This window comes from Schistocerca nitens, chromosome 7 (assembly GCF_023898315.1).
Source record: "Schistocerca nitens isolate TAMUIC-IGC-003100 chromosome 7, iqSchNite1.1, whole genome shotgun sequence".
Classification (NCBI taxonomy): Eukaryota; Metazoa; Arthropoda; class Insecta; order Orthoptera; family Acrididae; genus Schistocerca; species Schistocerca nitens.
In genome coordinates, this window is record NC_064620.1 from 392603125 (window position 1) to 392625794 (window position 22670).

The following is a 22670-nucleotide window of genomic DNA, read 5'->3' on the forward strand; positions in this document are numbered from 1 at the left end:
GCAACACCTCTTGGCCATGCTCTTGGGAACTCACCCATGCAACGACACATGGCTTGCATCGTAGTCTGTTGCACTTCGCGATGGTATGTGTGTACAGCAGAATTCCTACCCTGTGCTCAGTGTCAGTGTTCTGTCATGGTTCATTTAATGAGAGGTTGGATGGTGTGGAGAGGGGACCAAACAGCGAGGTCGTCGGACTCATTGGATTAGGGAAGAATATGGAAGAAAGTCAGCTGCGCCCTTTCAAAGGAATCATCCTGGCATTTGCCTGAAACGATTTAGGGAAGTCACAGAAAATCTAAATCAGGATGGTTGGATGCGGGTTTGAACCATCATCCTCCTGAATGTGAGTCAAATGTTTTTACAGGAGGAGTGCTAGCACATTTTTCCACATCGCCTTCCCAAGCTGGGTCCCCTTGAGGTGGTTCTATTGACTACGGGTATACAAAGCATACAAAGCCTGATGATAGACACCTGTTTCATCATCAGCACTTGGAATATTGTATGCAGTGTGGCGTAAATAGTGCACTGTGTGCCAGGAGTACCAGGTGGTTTATTATGATTCCATCCCCGGCCATTTTAGCACCCTCTTTGCCGCCAAGCATGCCACTGAAGCAGGTTTTCCAGTGCCACCAGATGACACTGAACAAAGGCTGTAAGCCATTCATAGTACACCCTGTCCAGAGACTCCACCCTGGGTGAGGGTTCCTTGATTAAGAGATATTAACTCATTAAATTTTACTGTAGTTGTTAAGCCTTTGGGAATAATATCTTAGAACCAGCTCACATGGCTCTTCCACCATACCCCATTATTTATTATCTTCCATAATTAGCACACTGCTCAAGAATGTATGCCCCTTAGTGGTGTAGAAGGGAACCTAAATCATTCCTTCAGCCTCCATGTTATTTAGGAAACAATTAATTATTTCTAATGTTGTATTACTTACTCCATAATACTGTAGTTTGGCTAGTAAGAGGTCAAAGAGGATACAGTTAAATGCCACACTAAAACTGCATAGCTCAAGAGAGACCACATGTTTATTTACAAATGCAGTTAATGTGTGGATGATGGCCGGCCGGAGTGGCCGAGTGGTTCTAGGCGCTACAGTCTGGAACCGTGCAACGACTACAGTCGCAGGTTCGAATCCTGCCTCGGGCATGGATGTGTGTGATGTCCTTAGGTTAGTTAGGTTTAAGTAGTCCTAAGTTCTAGGGGACTAGAAGTTAAGTCCCATAGTGCTCAGAGCCATTTGAACCAATGTGTGGATGTCGTCTGTCTCCCTTCTTGTGAAGGAGAATAAGTAGAGGGTCTCAGTTTGGAGAAATTGTCTTCTTTCGTAATCATTCTATGGAAAATTTTGGTAGTTCCTTTTATATAGTACTAAAGGGAAGGTACCTTGAGATGATGGTGTTTCAAAAGAAATTATGGGAGTGGAGAGAGAGGGGGCTGTAATATCAAAGGAACTAGCAAAAATTTTCACAGAATGTTTGCAAAAGAAGACAATTTCCCTGAACCAGAAGTCTTTAATTATTCTTCTTCACAAGAAGGGAGACAGATAAGACATGAAAAGCAATAGACTTACCAGCCTCCTCCCTGTTATGTACAAGATATACGTAAAGGCCATCAACAATAGTACAAAATACACATTAGATTTCAATTAGGGAAGGAACAAGCTGGCTTTAGAAGTGAATTTAACACAATGAACCCTTTGCAAATCATGAATGAAATTAGAAAATGGAGCAATGAATGTGAATTACTACTTTGTATGGGATTCATGTATTTCAAGACAGAATTTTGGCCCTGTTTTAACAAAATCCATAAAACTCACATTGATAAAAAGGAATACAAGGAAATGGAACATACATGAACCACCTCTGTTTTTATGTTGTGTACTGTTTGCCTCTGGTTCAGATAAACTTCAACAATGAATCGAAGAAATGAATAGAGCAAGTCTGAAAGTCAATTACAATAAGACTAAAATAATGTATAATCAATATATTGAAAAGAAATTAACAATGTCATATAACTGGCTGACAAGTTAGTGCATTTTGCACAGCTGAATACAATAATTTGATGGACAACGTAAGAAATCAATACAGGAATAAAACAGACCTTTCAGTGCTTTTGGTAAAATAACTGAGGTTTTCATAACTAGGCTTCCATTGTGTCTGAATGTAAAGTTTAAAAACGTATAAATTACTGGTTTTGGTTTGTAACAGTGTGGCAAGAAATCTGAATGTGAAAACCAGTGAGTAATGAGGTGTGTGTTGCAACTGCTAGGAGAAACAGGAAAACAAGCAAAATACATCTGGGAATAGCCTGTAAGGAAAGACATTAGGTTTTTAATATAAATGAAAACGAATGGGCAGGATTTGCACTCAGGTAAATGTATGATAAAAGCACCAAAGCAGTTCTCTGCTAGATTCCAAGAAATAAGAAAAGACTGAAACAACAACATAGTAGAAGGTGGGTGGATGACATCAGAAAATATGCAAGAGTGACAGGCTGTAATACTTGTAAAAGTCTAGAGGTGGCCCTTATCCAACAGTGGATGTCAAACTGCTGCAGCTGTTCATTGTTCATGATTTCTATTCAATAAACATCCTTAAAGATTATTCAGAGAAATCTAAGTGATATAAAGGGTATTGAAAAATAAGTATTTCATATTATTAGAGGAGATAGTACTGAACAAAATCAGACAAAAAAGTCCTATACACACATCTGGAAACAAATGCGCCTTTTTGTTTTATGATAGCCATCTCTCTGTTGACACTACAAAATGTGTTCATTGAGGTTATCACTCATTCTTGCCTATCTTTTACTGCTCCTCCTCAAGGAACCAAGAACTTGTGCAAAAACACCTGGCTGCCCATGGATTTGGTTACATGCATGGAACACATGCTCTGATAATGTGTACATTTTGTTGATGGTTGTGGAATATATAAAAGTCTTGAAATGTCCCCACAGCTTGAAATCTTACAGGATTATGGTCAGATGAATAGTGAGACCAGAACATTGCTCATTAAATGTTTTTTTTTTTTTTTTTTTTTTTTTTTTTTTTTTTTTTTTTTTCTTCCAGTATTCAAAACTGGGGTGCACATAAGATTCAATGGTGCATTAGATTGAGTACAAACTTGAATCTATTGTTCATCAGCAACATTATTGAAATTTAGGTGTTGTTCCTTACATCACAATGCATTGTTGTGATTTTCAACTTTGTTACATTACCACTGGCTTATACTGCATAGTGTGCTTATATAAGGTGTCACAAAATCAAAGGCAAGCAGAGAACATTGCATGATGCTACTTTCAAATGTAAAGTAATTCTTTATATAAAAAATGCTAACAGGAGGGTGGGACAAGAGTTCAATGTAGCTAAGGGTAACGTCCACTTATGGGAGATACGGAAATTGATATAATTTGCAACTGCTGCTACTAGAAAAAAATTCACTGGCCCTCACAAAGGAATACATCCCGATGTTGAAGTAAAAGTTTCGAAATTTGTCTATGAAAGGAGGAAGAATGGGAAACCTATGACCAGCGACACCATAAGAAACAAAGCAAAAGAGGTGGCTGTAGTTCTTAATATACCAAGGTAAGAGTTTAAGGCTAGACACGGATGGGTTGATCACTTTATGAAATGGGCAGGCTTATTTCTACGATGCTGTACAGACAGTATGCCAAAAGCTTCCACAGGGTTTTGAGAAAACACTGGAAAGAGAAGATTTTTTTCGATGGACCAAATAGGCAATGTCGATAAGCTGCCAATTTGATTTGATATTCTACATAATTACATGACTGATGTGAAGGAGACATAACAAGTTGCTGTCAAAATATCAGGGAGTGAAAACACTGCTTAACTGTAATGCTGGCAGTCACAGCAGATGCTGCAAACTTTCCAATTTCTTAATCTTCAAGCAGAAAATAAGCCTCAAGACCTCCAAAAACTGCTCCCTGATGATGCCATTTTTCGAAATCCAAGGAGGGTATGGATGACTGAAACTTTAATGATTGACTTGCTCTGAAACATATGGGAACTCCATCCTCGTAGGCTTTCCAAATTACCACCAATGCTTTATCTTTATGCATTTCATGGACATCTCCCTGACAATGTAAAAAACAAGATCCACAGCCTACCCAATGATCTTGTTATTATTTCTGGAGGAATGACTTCTGTGTTAGAATCCCCAGGCATTAGTACAAATAAACCTTTTAAAGGTTATGGTCAGGAACAGTGCAACAAATGGCTTTGCAAACCAAACCATGAACTGACACCGACATGAAAAATTAAGCATGCTGCACCCCACATTCTTGCATAATGAGTTTCAGCTGCCTGGAAAAGCATAAAAGCACCAATGGTCATAAAATCATTCAAGAAATGTTGTATTTTAAATTCCCTAGATGGCAGTGTAGATGGTGTACTCTGGAATAACACCGAGGATGATGCGGAAAGAGGAAATGAATCTGTTTCTGATGCAGACTCCTCAGAGGACATTAGTAATGGTGACATTTTGAATAAAAATGTGTAATGCCTGAAAATTACAGCAGGTTTGTTTGCATGCCATGTAGGTAACCAAGTTGGGCATTGTTTTATGACTTTGTCACTTAACAATAGGTCACCAAAAATTGTTGTTGTTTTGACTGTTGTGTAAAATAAATGTAGCATACCAGTGATGTGCCAACAAGCTCTTTATTAATGATTTTAATTTCTAAAATTGGGGTGCATAATACATTTGATTGTGCATCAGATTTGTGTAAATACATTAGTAACTGCCATATGAGGTGTAGAGAATGAGGTGGTACCCCCACTGTGGACAAACCACATCAGTTGTCTTTCTGCAAGGATAGTGTTCCACCAATAGTGTGAGCAATCTGTCACACAGAAATTGGTTACAACCAGCACATGTTAATTTGTTTGGTAAACTGTGTGGCCTTATGAATCTTTCGCCTACAATTCCTGCATACACATTTAAAATAAATCGAACCTGATGCTTTGTACTTATGATTGCTTGAGGGATCTGAATTGCCCATACATGATTTGACATGAATAAAATGTCTGCCCTTACAGAACTGACCAACCACAAGAATGTGGTTTGCATCTTCAGCAACTCAAATTCTTTACAGACTTGCTTCACGAATTTCTTCTACTTAATGCAACACTTACTCCATCATATGTGACTTGCAAACTGTGCAAAGGCTATCATGATCCCTTGTGCTTTTGTGAATAAGCAGGTGTCTGCAAGTCACTCGAATATGCCAAAAATTCCTTCAGATGGAATGTGATATAGTGGATGCTGTTAGGGATGTATGGAATGTGACTATTAATCAATGCCATTAGCTAAACCACAGCAGAATACCATGCCTGTCATTTCCCACATGAAATAATAGGACTCCATTTCACAGTTTACTTTGTTCACCCTCCACAGAAACACTAATCTTGTTCTGAGGGCAGCACATCTCGTAACAATAGATATGGAATGCCTGAAGTATGAGACATTTGTTAAGAGCTATGATAACACAATAACAGTTACAGAACTAAACACAGAGAGAAACACACACAATAAGAAATGTGTGATTAACACCAACAGGAAGACAGCCCACACCATTCAGTATTGTCAAATCTTGACTAAAGCACATTAGCTCCGAGTTCAACAACTATTTGTTTTCACACATATGTTTACACGACTTTTTATGCCAGGTTTGACCAGTAGTATCTCTTGTAAGAATATTGGACATTTCTCTTAAATTTGCTTTATAAGCTAAAGACATAATCCTCCAAATATTTTAAAATAGCAGGTTGTAATTATCTTATTATAGACCCTTTGAATACATGACAGAGCTTATGAACGAAAGAAGTAACTACATTATAATAAGTTGATTAACTGTTGGCCTATGAGGTTTGCATGTTTCTCAGATATTATGTAGAATAATTAACAAGATAGTATGAAGAGGATATTGCTATTTGAAAAGATGCCTCTTCAGACAGCTCCTCAAAGAAGCCTTCATAAGTGGACAACTTACTGATCTGAGGACCTAAAAATCACCTACTTCTTATTTTATTTATTCTTGGTAATGTAGTGATTTGACTCCTTCTTCAAAAAGCTAATAACTGTTAGTCTTATTGTAGCAACTGTTAGCAACTACTTACAGAAGAACTATTCCAATTCATAAACCAAAATACATAACAGAACACATTAACACACCTGATAATCAATAGCAATATCGTTGACATGGATGGTAGTGTCATTTAAGAGAATTGTTCGATCAGAACCATCAAGTCTGGAACGTTCCAATCTTGGTTCTTTGCCTATATCACTCCAGAAAAGGAATCCTGCAACTGGGTCAACAGCAATGGCTGCTGGCCTTGACAGATTTCCATTTATCAAAACATAGCGACATGAGCCATTTAGTCGGGCCACTTCAATTATATTGAATTTTGGATCAGTCCAGTAAAGGTTTTTGCCAATCCAGTCAACTGCCAAACCTAAAACCAAAGGGAATAACTTGTATTACCAGTAAAAGAGAGGGCAATCACCAAGAGCAAATGTCTTAAAAGAGACAATGAAACACAGTGTTATCTGAAAATACATATAAAAGAGAGAGAGAGAGAACAGGAGTGTCATGATAGAGTGTGGATTTACAGATTGTGGTAGCTAAACATTGTCAAGAAGCAATTGCAAAAACAAAAAGTTGTGAAAAAATTGTTTAACAACAATTGTTCCAAAACAGTACACTTTCATGTAGCTATTCTCCATTTTTAAAATTACTATTCATAAGAGAAACACCCAATTATAAAAAATAAGGCAGAACAAAATTATTTGAGTGAAAACTTTCTATATTCCAAGAATTTTTACTACTGAATAATTTATTCTTAGCCTGTTTCTGAATGATTTAAGATTATTTAATACAATGCACATGATTAAACATAAAGCCTTGAGCCTTCCAAGAGCATTTTGCATTTTAGGATACTGAAAAAAAAGCTGGAGAAGAAAAAGTGCAGGAAAGTACCAGAACAATAAACTCTAAACAGGTGTGGAGTGTCACAAAAACATGTGATGAATGCCTCAACAAAATTCTAAAAACTTGAATGTTTAGGTAGGTTCTGTTATGAAGAACAGATAGAAATTCCTCCTGATGCCACTTGATAAGTGCTCACTGTTTCAATAAACTTGCTAAGTGTTCAATACACAACTTTAGAAAAGTAAGTAGCAAAACTAAGTCACCTTAGCTTAAGACTTATCAGGCCTTTTAGCTTCAGTGAGTGCCTTCATTGGGATGACAGTACCTGATTGTCTGTGTCTATCTTGACTGTCATTATAACTCTATAGAGAGTATAATAATGACAGTTCCCAATAGCAACTAAATGATTTCAAACTGAGTATGGTCTTACCTTTGGTTATGATGCTTTGGGAAAACTTTACTGATCTCCATTGTGAGTCATCCATCTACTTATCAGGAGATTATCTTGCATTAAAAATATTCTGTTTCTTGAATAGCTTTGGTGTCATGAATAATCAATAGCCTTCATATATGTTTCAAACTCAACTGACTTAAAACACCAATGAACTATCTAGATCACCAAATATGTGCTGGCTATTGTATTGCTTCAGTCCAATATTCTCAACCTTTGCTCTCACTTCTTTACAAATAGGATGAAACTTACACTGACCAATCTGCACCAAATTTACACACACACACACACACTCACTCAGATACAGAGGATGCAAAAACTAGGTTTCAAACCAGAGATTCTCTCACCTGCCATGTAGTTTCTTCTTTTGTAGATGAGAAAGCCTTAGGTTCTAAAACCTGGTATCGGCATTGCCTTTTTGTAAGTGTAATTTTTTATGCTACTTAATGAAACCTATGATTTTCCGACTTTATTTAAATGGCTTGATACTACAATAACAACGAAAACATTTACAAATACTGTGCAACTGTGCACACTTTTCTTCCGCAGCACCTCCACTCCAGTCCGACTGAATTATTCTCTCTCTCTCTCTCTCTCTTTATTCTTCTCCATAATTATCTTTCACCCATTTGTACAACATTTAACAGGGCATGAGCCTTTATATCCAATTGTCTATAAATCCATGACTCTTTTCTCTTAGTATCTGCAGATCAAAATTCTTATTACTGCTGGTTTGAAATCTATGAAGTTTAAGGGGCTGCAATGAATCCACAACAGTGCTGCACCAAGTTCTCTTTTTGTAAATAGTAAACTCAAGCTTACAGAAGCTAAATTATTAGTATAGCATTACACTTTTTGCTCAGAAAATTTTTACCATAGTCACTATTTCAGTGCACAAAATACTGACTACAATACATCTTCAGTTAGGAAAGAAATACTATTTAAATCTATAAATAAAAATTCTTTTCTGAAGAACTGTTATTTAATGAACTCGTATATGGCATCTTTCAGAAAAGCAGAAACAAATCCACACAACTAATAGTTTTATAAAGTGAATCATAAAATTAGATAAAGTTGTAAATGCTGATTAAAACAGCTTACCTGATATCCAGTCAATAGGAATATTCTCAATAGATTCAAAGTGTTCCACAACTTCTTCTCTGCCTGTGCCATCACGACGGATTCTTGTAACTGTTCCATGGTCACTGTCAGCCCAGTACAGGTAATCTTCAGCTGTGAAAATTGAAAAATTATTAACTGTAAACAAACGCCCTCAAAAATGTTTTGTTACAAAATGTCTTCAGATACTAATCATGGAATAGTACTGAACAATATGGATAGCATTTTATTGTTACTTCATCACTGGTTTCAGTTTTTACATCATCATGAGACACTTTAACCACTTAGGAGCAACAATGTCACAATAAGTGGGCCAAAGGCACCAGTCAACACTATGTACATTTTAAGCAATTGTCCATTATGTATTTTAAACTGTCACATGAGTACAGAACCAAAAGGCTGTTTGCTGAAATAGTTTTCTGGTAGACATAAAGGAAATGTGGTCACTGGGAATACTTAACCGGTCATCTCAGTTAGATAAAAAGATGAACAAGATGGTGGAAGAAATCAAATTATTATTTGAGTGGTTGGAGGAAGTAAAAATTGAAACAAAATAGAGGAATGACCACAGTTTGAAGTAAAGACCCTAATAAAATTCCCTGTGCAGTACTAATAGCATCATTAAATTTTGAACATATCTACACTGAAGAGCCAAAGAAACTGGAAGATTTGCCTAATATCTTGTAGGGCCACTATGAGCATGCAGAAGTGCCGCAACAAGATGTGGCATGGACTCGACTAATGTCTGAAGTAGTACTACAAGGGGGTGGAGATCTCTTCTGAATAGCATGTTGCAAGGCATCTCACATGGATTGATGAGGCAACATGTTTCCAGTCATCAACAGTTCAATGTCAGTGTTGACGAGCCCAGGTGAGACGTAAAGTTTTGTGTCGTACAGTCATCAAGGGTACACAAGTGGGCCTTTGGCTCCAAAAGCCCATATCGATGATTTTTCGTTGAATGGTTCACACGCTGATGCTTGTTGATGGCCCAGCATGGAAATCTGCAGCAATCTGCAGAAGGATTGCACTTCTGTCATGTTGAATGATTCTCTTCAGTTGTCGTTGGTCCCGTTCTTGCAGGATCTTTTTCCGGCCACAATGTGTCGGAGATTTGATGTTTTACTGGATTCCTGATATTCACAGTAAACTCATGAAATGATCATATAGGAAAATCCCCACTTCATCACTAACTCCAAGATGCTGTGGTCCATCACTTGTGTGCCAACTGTAACACCACATTCAAACTCACTTTAATCTTTGTTGTTGTTCTCGTCTTCAGTCTAGAGACTGGTTTGATGCAGCTCTCCATGTTACTCTATCCTTTGCAAGGTTCTTCATCTCCCAGTACCTACTGCAACCTACATACTTCTGTATCTGTTTAGTGTATTCATCTCTTGGTATCCCTCTGTGATTTTTACCCTCCACGCTGCCCTCCAATGCTAAATTGGTGATCCCTTGATGCCTCAGAATATGCCCTACCAACCGATCCCTTCTTCTAGTCAAGTTGTGCCACAAATTCCTCTTCTCTCCAATTCTATTCATTACCTCTGCATTAGTTATGTGATCTACCCATCTAATCTTCAGCATTCTTCTGTAGCACCACATTTCGAAAGCTTCTATTCTCTTCTTGTCTAAATTATTTATCGTCCATGTTTCACTTCCATACATGGCTACACTCCATGCAAATACTTTCAGAAACAACTTCCTGACACTTAAATCTATACTCGATGTTAACAAATTTCTCTTCTTCAGAAACCCTTTCCTTGCCATTGCCAATCTACTTTTTTATATCCTCTCTACTTCGATCATCAGTTATTTTGCTCCCCAAATAGCAATACTCATTTACTACTTTAAGCGTCTCATCCTGCAATTGTAGCAGCAGTAACTGATCTAACAACTGTGCCAGACACTTGTTGACTTATAAAGGGTTTGCCAACCACAGTGCCACATTCTGCCTGTTTTCGTATCTCTGTATTTGAATATGCATGCCTATATCAGTTTCTTTGGTGCTTCAGAGTAAATCTCAAAAGAAATTACGTGAAATAATACAGGATCTATTCTGCCTTTTGCAACTGTAATAAAAACTTAATTGGACCAGATATGTTTTGCTGTTTGAAAGCATCTTCAGTGGTCTATTTTGTGGCTCCTACTGACCACTGAAGACGCATTAATTAAAACGAAATGTTTCTGGTCCAAATAAGGCTTTATTAAAATTTCAAAAGACCAGATAATGCCAATATTACTTTAAAACTGTGACTGTGGAAGAGAGGCCTTGAAAACAAAAGAAATTATAAAGTAGACAGGTATGGCTGTTACAACTTGACTATTTTTAAACTAAGAAAATAATAACATAGACAGTATGCCAGTGGATCACAACTCAAAAAGATATACTTCATATTTGCTTCTACATCTATGTCTACATATACATCTATCAATGTGTGTGTGAGTTGCGTTTGCATGAGTGTGTATGTGTGTGTTTGTCATCTAATTTTGACGAAGGCCTTACTGGCCGAAAGTTATACTTGTGGCAGTCTTTTTGTTGTGCCCATCTGTGACTCAGTATCTTCGCTATATGGTGAGTGGCAACTTTCCTTTTCACAAATATTGTTGCATATACATCTAAATACATACTCCACAAACCACTATATTGTGTGTGGCAAAGGGTATCCTGTATCAGTCCTAGTTTTGTCCTTTCCTGTTCCACTCGCAGGCATAGCAAGGGGCAAGTCTGTACGCCTCCGTATGAGCCCTAATTTCTTGTATCTTACCTTTGTGGCCTTTATGCAAAATGTATGTTAGCAGGAGCAGGACCATTATGCAGTAAGCTTCAAATGCTGGTCCTCTCAATTTTCCCAACAGTGTTCCTTGAAAAGAATGTCGTCTTCCATCCAGGGTGAGTTCCTAAGCATCTCCGTAGCACTTGCATGTTGTTCGAACCTACCAGTAACAACTCTAGCAGGCTGCCTCTGAACTGCTTCGATGTCTCCCTTTAATCTGACATAGTGTGGATCCCAAACACTTAAGCTGTACTCAAGAATAGGTCATACTAGTGTCCTATATGCAGCCTCCTTTACAGATGAACCACACTTTCCTAAAATTCTGCCAATAAACCCAAGCCGACAATTCATCTTCTGAATCACAATCTTCACATGCTATTCCATTTCGCTTTGCAGTGTTATGTCCAGATATTTGTATGACATGATTACATCAGGCAGGACACTACTAATGCTGTATCCAAATATATGGATTTGTTTTTCCTATACATCTGCATTCATTACATTTTTCTACATTTAGAGCTGGCTGCCATTCATCATACCAACCAGAAATTTTGTCTCCACAGCACCATCAGCAAACAACCACAGATTCCTGCCCACCCTGTCTGCCAGATAATTTATGCATATAAAAAATATAGCAATATTCTATCACGCTCCCCTGGGGCACTCCTGATGATACGCTTCTCTCTGATGAACACTTGCCATTGAGGACAACATACTGGGTCCTATTACTTAAGAAGTTTGCAGCCTCTCGCACATCTGTGTATCTATTCTGTATGGTCATATCTTCATTAACAGTCTGCACTGGGATACCATGTCAAATGCTTTTTGGAAATTTAGAAGTATGGAATCTGCCTATGCCCTTCATCCACAGTTCACTCTATATCATGTGAGAAAAGGGCAAGCTTGAGTTTCACACAAGCAATGCTTTCAAAAAACAATGCTCATTCATGGACATAAGTTTTTCAGTCTCTGAGATATTTATTATGATCAAACTCTAAATATGTTCTAGAATTCTGCAGCAAATTTTTGACAGAGTCTCAAACGAATTATGAAAAATACACAGGACATTTAAGAAGCTTCTCATACACATGTCCATACCTACACATATTGTATTCAAGTAGAACTATCACTATACTTACAGAAATATAGTACAAGAGCACATCAGATGCAAACTAACATGTTTTTACTAATGTCAATGTAATATGTTATCAGTCTCTCATAATGAGATGGAAAAATTTGCAATCTTATTCATGTGCTATGAAACTACAGAATCTGCCTCACTAGCTTATCTTAACATATTTATTAAGGGAAAAGTCAACCACTCCCTACATTAGATTGAATATGGAAGGCCAATTTATATTGTCTTTCATCTTTATTTTTCAACGCATCTCATTAACAATAGTACATGGATGGTGTGCTAGATGTTGGCTATTCTGTCTAGCATTCTATCAAAGACTTGCACATAAAGTGAAACTCTTTTTGTAGAATTTCTTCAGCTGTGGATGTAAGTACCCACAATTTCAGCATGCACTACAGTTTAGGACAACTGTAATAACAGAAGTAATTGAAACATAACAGAAAAGACCAAGAACTGCATTACATCTACCGGTAACTTGCAAAAGGTATAATCTACAAAAATGAAAGCCAAATGAAACATTCAGTATCTGCATTTTGCAATGTACTATCTAACTTTCTTTGGTCACCAGTTCAAACCCTGAAACCAGCAATTATTTACTGTTTAGAATTTATCATTTCTAGAAGATTCCTGAAATGTCTCACATTTGTAATGTTTATATTTTCTGGAATATCTTATGTTTGTATAAATAACAAGATTCTGAATATTCGGTGTTTGTATAAATAACTGCACTCTCTGCCCGTGAAGTCAGTTCGGTTTTGGCTGTACGTTGGTGTCAGCAATAAATGTGCTTTCAGTTCTAAGTGTCATACTTCATTCACAACGTTGTCTTTGAATTTGGATCTGATCATGGTTTTGACAAGACACTGGTGGCTCCATTTAGGGAATGTAGGGGCAGTTGCCTACATAGACAGCAGCCAGAATACAAGCAGTACATTGTTCCTAAGATCCATTTATTCAGGAGACAGATGGATACCAAAACAACAAGTCAGTTGTGCACCAGGCATGCATCCGTTTCTCTGGAGACACTGGTCAGGGGCCAACAAAATGGCTGAAAGGAATCAACTGAGTTGCTAAATACAACAAGTGGGATGACTTGATGTGTTTGGCAAATGTGTACATTTACTTCAATGGCACAGCCAAACAGTGGTTCAATAGCTCAATTATTGGGACAAATCACAGGGCAAACTTACGTAAACATTTGGCAACAATTGGCTGCAAGTCCACTTAGCAGAATAACAATTGAAGAACAGAGCCTACCTTAATAACATGACAAAAGCTGATAAAATCACACAATGATTAAAGAAGTCAAAGAAGACATGTTCCAAGCTCTTCTCATCCAGAATGCCACAATAACAGAATAATTAGTCAAATGGTGCTACAAAGTCATGAAAAAGCAACAAAAAGAGTAAGATGAAAGAGGTATGGCTGACTCATGAATGTGGTCAATATAGCTGACATTCATGCTCTCACCTCTCTCATAAGTCACAAAGTAAGACAAGAGTACACAAGAGAAAGCAGCCTCGAAAGTGAAACTGATACATCAGGAGACAACAGAGAACACCGAAGAAGATGTGAATCAACCTCTACCACGAATCTGTGCCACAAGCTGAATGTGCCTGGAAGAATGGACTCTGTCAACTTGGACTTACGCTGTGAATGTGAAACAACAACCCAGCTTCTGGCCAATGCAAGTACAACCAAATTCTGTGCAAAGTAGAATGCCCAACAGAAGAAAAGGCATTTGGAGGACAAAGAATAACCTGCCAATGTGTTTTCACTGTAGATGCCCTGGACACACTGAATGCTACTGCAGAGAAAGTTCTATTCATGTCAGTCAGCCACAGTTGATTATAATTTAACTCTGGGACAAGCTCATTGCCACACCCTGGACAAACTCGCTCCCCAATGCTCCGCAGCAATTTCCCGTTGCCCTACAGAGGTACCAGCCACTTGCTTGGACCCAGACTTCAGGAAAACTACGTGAGGCGACCACCTATGGAGGTGAGGTCATCACAGATGCAAATCCTCCATGGATGACAGTCACAAAGAAGTCAGGATATCTCACTGACACCATCATCGATGGCCAACATGACAGGGTGCTAGTCGGCTCAAGGGCTTCTGTTTCTGTAATGTTGGGTGCTTATCATCCAACTAAAGAAGCGTAAGTTATGTAATACAAAGGTGATGGAGCTGAAAGTCGCAAATGGAAAATATGTCTAGCCAACAGGAACATGTACTGCTAGAGCAACTATCAATGACAGAACACAGCGGTTCAAATTTTCTAACTTATTGAATTTGTAGTTATAATGTAGTTCTTAGATGGGACTTCTTGTATACATCGAAAGCATCATAGACTGTGGAAGATCAGAACTCCAGACTTATAAACTACTTCAATGAGCACACATAATAGTGATTGTTCTGGGCAGCTGTTAGCTGTTGCACACATTGTTATCATGCCATCATCAGCGAGAAGAGTTTCAGTGATCAACTGAGGTGTTTGGTTCAACTGTGAAGCTTCTGTCAATTTCAGAAAGCTACTCAGGCTTACAAAGAAATTCTGTATACCAATAATGATCATAAGCATTGTACATGGTCAAGTAGAACTTTTGATCACTTAGTGTCATGAGCAGCCACAACTCATCCCTTAAGGTATGATCATAGGGACAGCTGAACCATTCAAGAAAGCGCAGCTAAGTGTTACTGATGGAGACTCATATTCCGCTGCCACTATGGACAACACAGAGCAGAAAGCTACTATTAAACTGCCACTAGGATTTAGCTTGATCGAGGAACACCATCAGTGAATTATAGCCATTCCATGTCAATTTTGGATGCTTTCTGATCCAGAGTGGGGAAAAGTCAGATGAAATAGCCCATGGTAAAACACCATATCAATACTGGGGATCATCCATCAATCAACCAGCATTCATATAGTTTTGCCAACTAAATGATGGATAATCCGGAAGGAAGTGGCAAGATGCTGCATGATGATGTCACTGACCCTTTAGAGAGTTCTTGGTCCTTCCTTACAGTCCTTATAATGAAGAAGGACTGCCTTTATAACTCCTGACAGCCTTTATGAACTCAAAGTTATGTCGTTTTCACTGTCACCTTTGAATGTATTAGTACAGCCTGCTTCAACACCTTAAATGTACGATATGTCATTGCTATCTGGAAGACATTCTTTTGAACACATTTGAAGAATATCTCAGCCTTGCAACAACCATGTTGAAGTGTGTTGAGACTGCAGGCCTCCACCCAAATCTGAGAAGTGCCTTTCATCACCCATGAAATAAAGACCCAATGGCATCTAGTGAATGGTGACTCAGTCTGTCCCAATCCAAAGAAAATAAGAGCAGTCACAGACTTTCTGATTCCTCAGCACATTCATGATGTGAGACATTTTCTTGGAAAGTGCTCATACCACCAACAACTCATAAATGATTTCTGTATCAAGGCACATCCTTTGCAAGAACTACAGTGGGGTAACACCAAATTTTCCTGGAACAATGTGTAACAAAGATCTTTACTTGTCCTTAAGGTGATGCTATCATCATCTTCAGTCCCAGCACTGTATCACGAGAATGCTGAGGCAGGACCTCACACTGACACTAGAGGATATGGGATAGGTGCAGTTAAGTGCATATTCAGGAGGGTGTTGAAACGATGACAGTTCATGCTTTCAGGGAACTCTCTAAGCCCAAGAAGAACTATTTCACAAGCAAGAAAGAGTGCCTCGCAGTGGTTTGGCCAATTAACAAGTTCTGACTGTACTTATTTGGCAAACCATTCACTGTTTAGAGGGACCACCTTTCTTTATGGTGGCTAACTAGCATGAAGGATCCGTTGAGATGACTGGCACAGATCCGTTGTGTCGACTGGCAAGTCGGGCACTGAGGCTTAAGCAGTACGATGTCACAGTGGTATACAAAAGTGAATGCTAGCACAATGATACCAATGGACTTTCAAAGAATCCTTTGGCAGAACACAGGAGCGTGGATGAAATCTCGGTCATTACTGCATAAAAAGACATCCTTCTTGAAGAGAGGGAGTACTGAAAACTAGAGGAGGACGAGGAACCAACCAAAGGAAAATTTCAATTATTTAATGGAGCAGCATATAAGAGGAACTATGATCCTATGGGGAAGAAATGGTTGCTCATCCCAGTCCATCTACAACCAGCTATTCTGGACTATTTCCACAACACTCTAACATCTGGTCACCTGGGATTTATGGAGACTCTAGACAGAATCAGACGCATGTATTACAGACCAGATCTGTACCAGTCACTTATGACACTATGTGAGCCATTTTAAGGAATGTAAATGATGGAAGCAAGAGCCAAAGTTATCTCTGGGGCATCTGATACCAATTCTGCCTACAGCAACACCATTCAACTGAACTGTATTCGACCTCTTGGAGAGGTTACTGAAGAGGGCAAATAACAATCAATAGATAATAGTGTGGACCCACTACCTCACCTGCTATGCTGTCGCCAAAGCTGTGCTGACCGCTGAGGCTCCAGAAACTGTAGAAGACCATCATTTTGACACATGGAGCATCCTGCATGATGAGCTCTGATCCCAGAAAAACTTCGAAGTCAGAACTAGTATCAGAGGTAATTTCACATTGTTACATCACCCATAGGATGACAACTACCTACCATTTGCAAATAAATGGCCTCACAGGATACTTCAATAAGACTTTGGCAGGTATTCTATCGATGAACATTGATGTTGAACAGAAAGACTGGGGTAAAATATTGCCTCCTGTGACATTCACTCACAGCAGAGTGGAGCAAGACAATATGGGCTTCACACTGTTTTTTCTGCTTCTTGGTCACAAGACTGAAATGACAATGGGTACTTTGTTCACATTTTGACTGGGCAGTACTGGGGATGACTAAGTGAAATATCTTGTCACCAGGATCAAAGAAACAAGGTAGCTAGCTCATATATGGATCTTTATCATCAAGGAGGAAAACTGTTGTTGTTGTTGTTGTTGTTGTTGTGGTCTTCAGTCCTGAGACTGGTTTGATGCAGCTCTCCATGCTACCCTATCCTGTGCAAGTTTCTTCATCTCCCAGTACTTACTGCAACCTACATCCTTCTGAATCTATTTAGTGTATTCATCTCTTGGTCTCCCTCTACTATTTTTACCCTCCATGCTCCCCTCCAATGCTAAATTTGTGATCCCTTGATGCCTCAGAACATGTCCTACAAACCGGTCCCTTCTTTTTGCCAAGTTGTGCCACAAACTCCTCTTCTCCCCAATTCTATTCAATACTTCATCATTAGTTATGTGATCTACCCATCTAATCTTCAGCATTCTTCTGTAGCACCACATTTCGAAAGCTTCTATTCTCTTCTTGTCCAAAATATTTATCGTCCATGTTTCACTTCCATACATGGCTACACTCCATACAAATACTTTCAGAAATGCGTTCCTGACACTTAAATCTATACTCAATGTTAACAAATTTCTCTTGTTCAGAAACGCTTTCCTTGCCATTGCCAGTCTACATTTTATATCTTCTCTACTTCGACCATCATCAGTTATTTTGCTCCCCGAATAGCAAAACTCCTTTAATACTTTAAGTGACTCATTTCCTAATCTAATTCTCTCAGCATCACCCGACTTAATTCGACTACATTCCATTATCCTCATTTTGCTTTTGTTGATGTTCATCTTATATCCTCCTTTCAAGACACTGTCCATTCCGTTCAACTGCTCTTCCAAGTCCTTTGCTGTCTCTGATAGAATTACAATGTCATCGGTGAACCTCAAAGTTTTTATTTCTTCTCCATGGATTTTAATACCTACTCTGAATTTTTCTTTTGTTTCCTTTACTGCTTGCTCTATATACAGATTGAATAACATTGGGGAGAGGCTACAACCCTGTCTCACTCCCTTCCCAACCACTGCTTCTCTTTCATGCCCCTCGACTCTTTATAACTGCCATCTGGTTTCTGCAGAAATTGTAAATAGTCTTTCGCTCCCTGTATTTTACCCCTGCCACCTTTAGAATTTGAAAGAGAGTATTCCAGACAACATTGTCAAAAGCTTTCCCTAAGTCTACAAATGCTAGAAACGTAGATTTGCCTTTCCTTAATCTTTCTTTTAAGATAAGCCGTAAGGTCAGTATTGCCTCACGTGTTCCAATATTTCTACGGAATCCAAACTGATCTTCCCCGAGGTCCGCTTCTACCACTTTTTCCATTCATCTGTAAAGAATTCGTGTTGGTATTTTGCAGCTGTGACTTATTAAACTGATAGTTCGGTAATTTTCACATCTGTCAACACCTGCTTTCTTTGGGATTGGAATTATTATATTCTTCTTGAAGTCTGAGGGTATTTTGCCTGTCTCATACATTTTGCTCACCAGATGGTAGAGTTTTGTCAGGACTGGCTCTCCCAAGGCCGTCAGTAGTTCTAATGGAATGTTGTCTACTCCCAGAGCCTTGTTTCGACTAAGGTCTTTCAGAGCTCTGTCAAACTCTTCACGCAGTGTCATATCTCCCATTTCATCTTCATCTACATCCTCTTCCACTTCCATAATATTATCCTCAAGTACATCACCCTTGTATAGACCCTCTATATACTCCTTCCACCTTTCTGCTTTCCCTTCTTTGCTTAGAACTGGGTTTCCATCTGAGCTCTTGATATTCATACAAGTGGTTCTCTTTTCTCCAAAGGTCTCTTTAATTTTCCTGTAGGCAGTATCTATCTTACCCCTAGTGAGATAAGCCTCTACATCCTTACATTTGTCCTCTAGCCATCCCTGCTTAGCAATTTTGCACTTCTTGTCGATCTCATTTTTGAGATGTTTGTATTCCTTTTTGCCTGCTACATTTACTGCATCTTTATATTTTCTCCTTTCATCAATTAAATTCAATATTTCTTCTGTTACCCAAGGATTTCTACTAGCCCTCGTCTTTTTATCTACTTGATCCTCTGCTTCCTTTACTACTTCATCCCTCAGAGCTACCCATTCTTCTTCTACTGTACTTCTTTCCCCAATTCCTGTCAATTGTTCCCTTATGCTCTCCCTGAAACTCTTTACAACCTCTGGTTTAGTCAGTTTATCCAGGTCCCATCTCCTTAAATTCCCACCTTTTTGCAGTTTCTTCAGTTTTAATCAACAGTTCATAACCAATAGATTGTGGTCAGATTCCACACCTGCCCATGGAAATGTCTTACAATTTAAAACCTGGTTCCTAAATCTCTGTCTTACCATTATATAATCTATCTGATACCTTCTAGTATCTCCAGGATTCTTCCATGTATACAACCTTCTTTCATGATTCTTGAACCAAGTGTTAGCTATGTTTAAGTTATGCTCTATGCAAAACTCTACCAGGCGGCTTCCTCTTTCATTTCTTAGCCCCCCCCCCATGAACCACAGATCTTGCCGTTGGTGGGGAGGCTTGCATGCCTCAGCGATACAGATGGCCGTACAACAGGTGCAACCACAAGAGAGGGGTATCTGTTGAGAGGCCAGACAAACATGTGGTTCCTGACGAGGGGCAGCAGCCTTTTCAGTAGTTGCAGGGCCAACAGTCTGGATGATTGACTGATATGGCCTTGTAACACTAACCAAAACGGCCTTGCTGTGCTGGTACTGCGAACGGCTGAAAGCAAGGGGAAACTACAGCTGTAATTTTTTCCGAGGACATGCAGCTTTACTGTATGGTTAAATGATGATGGCGTCCTCTTGGGTAAAATATTCCGGATGTAAAATAGTCTCCCATTCGGATCTCTGGGCGGGGACTACTCAAGAGGACGTCATTATCATGAAAAAGAAAACTGGCGTTCTACGGATCGGAGCATGGAATGTCAGATCCCTTAATTGGGCAGGTAGGTTAGAAAATTTAAAAAGGGAAATGGATAGGTTAAAGTTAGATATAGTGGGAATTAGTGAAGTTCGGTGGCAGGAGGAACAAGACTTTTGGTCAGGTGAATTCAGGGTTATAAATACAAAATAAAATAGGGGTAATGCAGTAGTAGGTTTAATAATGAATAATAATAGGAGTGCAGGTAAGATACTACAAACAGCATAGTGAACGCATTATTGTGGCCAAGATAGACACGAAGCCCATGCCTACTACAGAAGTACACGTTTATATGCCAACCAGCTCTGCAGATGATGAAGAAATTGATGAAATGTATGATGAGATAAAAGAAATTATTCAGGTAGTGAAGGGAGACGAAAATTTAATAGTCATGGGTGACTGGAATTCGAGAGTAGGAAAAGGGAGAGAAGGAAACATAGTAGGTGAATATGGATTGGAGGAAAACTATTGGTGCTATAAGCTATAATGCCAAGTAACAGTTGGGAGGCAGGGTATGGATTTTTGCCTATGCAGAAAGCAGGATTATCAGAAAAGATTTTGGGCTATTATTGAATCCTTTGGTAATTGTCAGCTATCACATATAAAGCTGAGCATTATGAGCTTTCATAAAGATGACAAAAGAGCAAAATGTTGTCCACGTCCTCCATATGAAGCCCTACTATAGTCCAAAGATGCAGATCGATGATGGGAGGTTCAAGGAAACTGAAGACCCACTCAGTTATCACGAAGCTTCAACGGGGAGGTTACATTCAACATTCACCACACTGAAGAGAATGTAACAACATGACTAGAACACATGGATAGACCAGCACTGTCACACAGAGAACCACTGCCAAGATGTAGATCCAGAGTGTTGTAGTCAGCTCCAATGAGAACTCCTGAAACACCTAGTTGCTGTTTCTTCAGGAGAGGGAGCAAATCCACGAGCTGTGGTGTGTACAGTGGGCTTACAGGATAGCAGTGCTGGCTGGTATGCTGTGAATCACCAGTTCAAACCGTACCACCATCAATTATTTGTTATTTAGAATTTATCATTTCTGGAAACTTCTTTAAATGTCTTACATTTGTTATGTTTGTATATTCCATAATATACAATGTTTGTGTAAATAACAGCAGTCAGGAATATTTGGTGTTTGCATAAATAGCTGCATTCTCCATCCAGTTCTGTTCTGGCTGTATGTTGTGTCAGTAAGAAACATGCTATTAGTTCCAACAGTTGTGCTTCACTGGACCCTGCCTTCGGATTTGGACTTGATCGGGATTTCGAGATGACAATATTCTGTTTCATTTTCCATTAATAGAAAAGTAAAAGTATTAGGCATTGTTACCATACCAATCACTTGGTTGCAAATGCAATAAGTTTTATCGCTCAGTCACCAACTAACTGATCTGGTGACAATGCCAATATTTTCCTATAGCTCGGAAAATGTATGTTTTCAGTCATGAGTTCTCATTCATTATTACTACTCCAAGTACAAGGCCTCAAAGCGTGTAATGGGAAGAAGAAATAAGTATTAAAGTAGTGAAGTTTGATGATGCTTATAAGCTTTCTAAGCCGACACGTCAATGTTCCATGTTCTGGCTCTGGCTCTACTTGGGCCAGTTGGGCCCACTGATCACTGTGTCATCCACTGCCAACAGCATTATTGGATGTAGTTTGAACGGACATGTGATCAGCATACCAGTCCCCCATCATTGTTGGTTTCTTGTCCTTGGAACCTCTACTAATTGGTCAAGTAGATCCTCAGTTATCATCACAAAGCTGAATACCAGTCCTCTGACAAAGAAAAAATCCCTGGCAGTACCAGTAATTGAACCTGGCTGCCAAGTGCATGGCAGACAGCCACACTAACTACTTAGCTATGGAGGTGGACAACCATATTAAATACCCAAGACATATCGACATACTTACCGCATATATTGTTCTCAATGTGAGACTCATTCCTAATAAATGCATTACATGTGGCACATTCATACAAATGAAATGCTGTTATCATCTACAGCAATAGTAGAATGGTCAGGATATCTGACTGCGATGCAAAGAACATGGGTTCAGTTCCTTACGTTACATATGATTTTTCCTTTGTGGGAACACTGGAACAGTTTACAATCAGACTCAAAGACAATGGTACAGCAGATTGTTTACAGTACATGGTCTGCAAGATCTGTTTGAAGAGATGTAAATTAAGTGTGTGAAGAAGGAAGGAACAGTAGTAATGAAATTGAGAGGAAAAACCAGGCAACATAGCCCCGAACTTCACTGAGAAAGAACTGAAAGTGTAGAAAGCTTCAGTCATGTTGAAACTACTGTATCAAACCAGGGAAATGGTGAGTTAGAAATCCAAAACAGAGGGTCAAAAACTTGCAT

General features: G+C 38.9%; 1 protein-coding gene across 1 annotated transcript in view; it reads right to left on the minus strand.

The window, feature by feature from the left end:
- Positions 1–22670, minus strand: part of LOC126195380 (low-density lipoprotein receptor-related protein 1) — an 818691-nt gene that overhangs the window by 213365 nt on the left and 582656 nt on the right. The window contains exons 33-34 of the mRNA XM_049933960.1: positions 8514–8645; positions 6205–6485 (exon numbers count right to left, since the gene is read on the minus strand). Of these exons, the coding sequence (XP_049789917.1) occupies positions 6205–6485; positions 8514–8645 (413 nt within the window). The remainder of the gene's footprint in view (positions 1–6204; positions 6486–8513; positions 8646–22670) is intronic.